The sequence below is a fragment of the Elephantulus edwardii genome, unplaced genomic scaffold (assembly GCF_000299155.1).
Source record: "Elephantulus edwardii isolate Elephantulus edwardi_28Jun2011 unplaced genomic scaffold, EleEdw1.0 scaffold00102, whole genome shotgun sequence".
NCBI classification, from domain to species: Eukaryota; Metazoa; Chordata; class Mammalia; order Macroscelidea; family Macroscelididae; genus Elephantulus; species Elephantulus edwardii.
This window is the reverse complement of record NW_006399852.1, coordinates 9,983,082-9,989,131: the sequence shown is the minus strand read 5'-3', so window position 1 is coordinate 9,989,131 and position 6,050 is coordinate 9,983,082. Positions and strand designations below refer to the sequence as shown.

The 6,050-nt window shown below is 39.8% G+C and overlaps 1 protein-coding gene across 1 annotated transcript in view; it reads left to right on the top strand.

The window, feature by feature from the left end:
• The window catches only part of PEX3 (peroxisomal biogenesis factor 3), a 65,510-nt gene that overhangs the window by 16,497 nt on the left and 42,963 nt on the right, over positions 1–6,050 (top strand). The window contains exon 2 of the mRNA XM_006891664.1: positions 1,477–1,608. Coding sequence (XP_006891726.1) covers positions 1,477–1,608 — 132 coding nt within the window. The remainder of the gene's footprint in view (positions 1–1,476; positions 1,609–6,050) is intronic.

Here is a 6,050-nt window from a genome sequence, read left to right as displayed (position 1 = left end):
TTTCTGTTATCTAAATGTGTTCTGTTGTACATAGGGTTTTCAGAGGCCTGCTATTTCAGAAGTGTATGGCCAATCCTTCTTCCTAGATCAAAAACTAGCTCCAACAATTACTTCTAAAAGTGTAGCTTTGATCAAATGTTAATATTCCCAGTGAAGGCAAATGAGTGTTCTAAATTATAGACCAAAATGTACACATTTATAACACACTGCCGATGCTGAAATGTTTGAAATTATAGACCATCTCAATTTTCATATTCTTTTTGTTGTTAAGTGCTGTCAAGTCATCTGTGACTCGTAGCAGCCCTATGTACAAGAGCTCTGAACCCTGCCCTGTCTTCAGCCATTCTCCCTGTCTCTTGACACGCCTACCCCCATTTTGCCACAGGGAATGTGTTAACCCATCTTCTGTGGTATAATTTGGTGTTTATTGTACCTTCTCCTTCTCTTTTGAGTTACTAGTTTAAATTATATTCTCTCTCCCGTGCTTAGACGGGGAGATTTTTAAACACATGAGTGAATAAGTGGATCTGTGCTGGACTATCTGCCTTTCATTCCTACTCTGAAAAGCTTACTTTACATTTATATATGTTCATTGAAGAAAATACACACAAAAAAATAAACAAAAGTGGAAAGAACCTTTTATCCCACCATTCAGTGTTAATCATTATTTATAGTAAAAGTTAAAGCTTAATTTTTTTGTATATATTTTTACATTTTTTAAAAAATAACAATCCTAAAAAAAAAAATAACAATCCTGGAAAGCTTATTTTCTCTTCTACCTCTATGGCATAGATATTTCCTTGACCTATTAACTGCTTAATAGCGTGGTTTTTATTAGCTGTGTAAGAGTCTGTTGCATGGATTGATCATAATTTATTTGAACAATTCCTTATTGTTCTGCTTGCAATATCACCAGTTCACTGGTAAAGACTATAGTTGGATTCTTTGAAGTTCCTGCTGCTTCAGACGTATTCCTTATTTATCCATTATTTCCCTCATTAAGGAGTTCTAATGGCATCTTGCATTAACTTGCTACTAACCAAAAGATCAGTAGTTCAAATCCCCAAGCTGCTTTTCGAGAGGAAAAATGAGAATTTTCCTTCTGTAAAGATTTACACCGTGGGAAACATGAAGACGGATCTTCTGAGGTAAAAACCCCTCTAAATCACTGGGGTTTCGCTGTGATCTCCTCTTGGGTTATACCTTGAATAGAAATTGACATAAAGGAAGTGGGTTTGATTTTTGAAGGTTTTTCCTTGTCCTTGATTGCTAAAATGCTTATTTCCTTTACCTTCTTTTTAAGCTGCTCTCATAATTGTTTAATTGAATTTCTATTAAAAATTTTAATTTTCAGCTTGTCACTAGTAGAAGCTCTATGATTGGAAATGACTTATTAAACATACTGTTTGGAATCTAAAACTGACTAAATTAATATACTAACTTGTTGTGATGTTGATTTTCTTGTCATCTTCGCAGGAGTATATATCCTGGGGAAATATGGACAGAAGAAAATCCGAGAAATACAAGAAAGAGAGGCTGCCGAGTACATTGCTCAAGCAAGACGACAGTATCATTTTGAAAGTAACCAGAGGACATGCAACATGACCGGTAAGGCATAAAGAAGCACCAGTTTACACATGCACACAACTCCTTGAGGTTTGCATGACTGCGTACCTCCACAACCAGCTTTAGAGGAACAGACAAAGAAAAAATGTAAACCTTGCAAATATTTACATTCACTAACTGAAGTACAGTATTTATAGTGACTATTTAAAATAAATGTAAATCAGTATCAAATGCTTACTTGTCCATTTATCATGTTATCAGTAATTAATTATGGCCCAGCAATGGAGAATGATGTCTGTTTATGTTTTATCCACTATGCAGAGGCAGTCACAGCACATTGTGGCTCACATTGAGAAGAACTGGAATCCCAGAATACCTGATTGTGCTCATGCAAAGCCTATACCTAGAACAGGAAGTTGTTGTATGAACAGAGCAAGAGAACACTAGCATGGTTCAGAAGCAAGAAAGAAGTGCATCAGGGATGTGTCCTTTCTCCATACCTTCTCTCTCTATATGCAGATCAGATCATTCAAGAGGCTGGACTTTATGAACAATGTGGCATAAGGATAGAGGAATTGTCAACAACCTGCATTATGCAGATAACATAACCTTGTTTGCCAAAACATAATAGAACTTGAAGCCTTTGCTCTAGAATATCAAAGACTGCAGCCTTCAATATGGATTGCATCTTAGCCTTAAGAAAGCAAAGATTCTCACCACTGGACCAGTTGAAAGTATCATGACAGATAGAGAAGGGATTGAGGTAGTTAATGATTTCATCTTGCTTGGATCCACAGTCAACACTCTTGGAACCAGCAGTTTGGAAATCAAAAGACAAATTCCATTGAGAAAATCATCTGTCTAGGATCACTCCAAAAGTGCTAAAGGGCAACATTGTCAGTTTAGAGACTATGGTATGCTTGACCCAGGTCATGGTCTTCTCGGTTGCTTACTCTGCGTCTGAGAGCTGGGCAGTGACTAAGAAGAAGAATCGATGCTTTTCTGGTGCTGGAGAAGAGTATTGAACACACGCCATGGACTGCCAGCAGAACAAACAGGTCTCTCCAGGAGAGGGTGAATCAGGGTGCTCCGTGGAGGCAAGGATTTTGAAACTTCACCTCACAAACTTTGGGCATGTGGCCAGGAGAGACCTGTACTTGGATAACGACCTCATGCTTCAAGGGTGGAGAGCAAGCACAGGAGAGGAAGACTCTGGAGATGGATTGAAACAGTGACAGTGGCAATGGAGTCAGGTATATCAGAGATGGTAAGATTGGCTCAGGACAGCTCAAAGTTCAGAGCCATTGTTCATAGGATCCCAGTGAGTGCTACTCGTCTCGATGGTGCGTAACAACAGCATTGTCAAAACCAAAAGTGAACGATCAAAACAACATCTCTGTCTTTCAGTGTTTATAGTCTTGTAAGAGAAAAAGATTATAAACAACTTATAAATAACTTTGGTGATGATGGCTGCTATAGGGGGAAAAAGCTGTGTGAAGGATGGGAGTGCTCATAACCATTGTTGTTGTTAGGTGACCTTGGGTTGAGCATGACTCATAGTGACCCTACGAACAAAAGGTGTGAACCCTCTTCTATCCTGGGCCATCCTCTCACAAGAGCCCAGTGCAGCAGTCACTGTATCAATCCACCTGGTTGAAGGTCGTCTTCTCCTTCACCGACCATCCACCCTTCCTAACATCATGTCCTTCTCCAAGGAGTAGCACCTCCTAGCAACATGTCCAAAGTATATGAGACAAAGCCTCATCATTCTTGCATCCAAAGAACACTCTGCCTGCACCTTCTCTAAGACATATCTGTTCGTTCTATTGGATGTACATGGGATGTCCAGTTGTCTTGTCCAACACCACAGCTCAAAGTCATCAATTCTTTATGATCATGGCATATACAAAATACAGCAAAGAAGCCAAGAAGTTAGAGTGGAATAAGCATTGAGAGAACGACATCAAGTGATTGGAGATACACGCCTAGTCCCAGTGGGGTTTGTTTTAAGTGATCTAGAATCTTGACTGAAAGCAGAGAGTACCAGAGGAATGTCTATCTGTATTCCATTAACTATGCAAAGGCTTTTGACTGTGTGGATCACAACAAACTGTGGCTGACTCTGAGAAGAATGGAAATCACAGAACACTTGACTGTGCTTATGCGAAACCTATGCTTGGACCAGGAGGCAGTCATCAGAACAAAGCAGGGAAACACTGCATGGTTTAAAATTGGGAAGGGTGTGCATCAAGGATGTGTCCTATCTCCATATCTTTTCAATCTGTATGTGGAACAGATTTTCCAGGAGGCTGGGCTGTATGAGGAGAAGTGTGGCATCAGTATTGAAGGTAAACTTATGAACAGTCTGCATTATACAGATGACACAAACCTGCTTACTGAAACTGAGGAGGACCTGAAGCACTTGCTGCAGAAGGTCAAGGACTGCAGTGTTCAATATGGATTGAAGCTCAATATCAAGAAAACAAAGATTCTTAACCACTGGGCTGATTGGCAACATCATGATAGATGTTGAAGAGATTGAGATTGTTGACAGCTTCAGTTTGCTTGGTTGTACAGTCAACACTATTTGTATCAGCAGCCAGAAAATTAAAAGACCAATTGCAACTCATGCAATATTATTCAAAATGGGTAACCCTCGAAGACATTATGCTGAGTAAAATATCTTAGTCACAAAAGGACAAACACTGCATAGTGCCACTGCTTTAGAATGGGACTGATATCAGGTTTGGGGTAAGAATGAGAAAAACTGGATGAATTATGTATACTACATTGAAACCGATGAGGGAGAGAACAGTTTAAAAGCAATATATTATAGAGCATTATGATTATCATAAGAGTCCGGAATGAAGGTTACTTGAGGTGAGGGGGGCGGGGATTTTATACCAGTGAAGGAATTTTACTTTTCAGAGAGAAGAGCGCACTGGGGTGGTGGTAGTGGGGTGTTGGGGAGAAATGTGCAATAATGAATGAATGGAAATCCAAAATCTCTGTAAATGTTCATTGACAATAATAATGAAAAAAGTAAAAAAAAAAAAAAAGACCAGTTGCATTGGGAAAGTCTGCTATCAGAGACCTCTCTAAAGTACTGAAGAGCAGCAATGTCATTCTGGAGACTAAGGTGTGCCTGATACAGGCCATAGTCTTTGCAGTTGCATACCATGCATCAGAGAACTGGACAGTGACTAGGCATGATAGAAGAAGAGTTGATGCCTTTGAGCTGTGGTGCTGGAAAAGAGTATTGAATATACCATAGATGGCTAGAAGAACAAATAATTTTATCCTGGAGTGGGTGAAGGCAGGCTGCCCCTTGGAGGCAAGGATTCTGAAGCTTCATCTGACATACTTTGGACATGTTGGAAGGAGGGATCAGTCCTTGGAGAGGAACGTCAAACTTGGGAAGGTGGAGGGACAGTGCAGGAGAGGAAGACCTTCAATGAGATGGATTGATTCCGTCACTGGAGTAATGGGGATAGTTGTGTCAGAGACAATTGTTAAGAGGTAGAGGAGAGTTCACAGCTGTTGTACATAGGGTCGGTATGAGTCACAGGTGACTCTATGGGTGCATAAAAACAACAACAACACAACAGAGCTACTATGGAAGAGAGGACACTCTGGTGGCCTACTGGCAAAAAGCTGCTTTGCAATCCTGAAGACAGGTCGTTCTAATCCACAAGCTGCTCCAAGAAAGATGGGCAGTCTCCTGTGAGATTAACTTTTTGTGAAAACCCACCCTTGAGGAGGACCAGCTATGGATTACTTCTAATTTTATGGTACACAACGGCAACAAACTATGACAGAAATACCACAAGAGGGAGATTTGAATCAGTAAACTTATTTCCTCACAATTTAGAAGTCTGAAAGTCTGAAATCAAGATGTTAATCCTACAGAAAAGTTCTCTTACTGTCCCCTCTGGAATAAGCTCCTTGTCTCTTTAAGATTCTGCTACTGGTTGATCTTCAAAGGATTTTGCATCTCCCTTCCCTCATCTTTACTCCTTTTGCTTGTTTAACGTCCTTTGCAGGAAATTCCTAGATTACAAATGAGTTCCATTCCTAAATTTGTCTTAATGTCAAATGCTGTCTTTAGCTCAAATTTGCACAGAAATTAGAGCAGTTAGTTACAGTTTATATGTCCTATAATTTAGTCAAATGTTTTAATATATAGTACACCTTTCTATATAGTAAAATATGAAAGGAATATTTCTAGATACACTAAAATAATGTAATAATGCAGTTATGCAGTAATAATAATGTGCTGCACATTTGCAAAGAAGAACCCACTTGTTACTGGGAACCATAGTAGGTGCTTTGGGTTTTCAGTGTAACGGGCTTTACTGGAATTGTTGTTGTTGTTGTTATGTGCCGACGAGTCGTTTGCGACTCATAGCGACCCTATGCACAACAGCCCTAAACCCTGTTCTATCCTGCGCCAATCGCACTGCCTCTGACACACCCATCCCGAT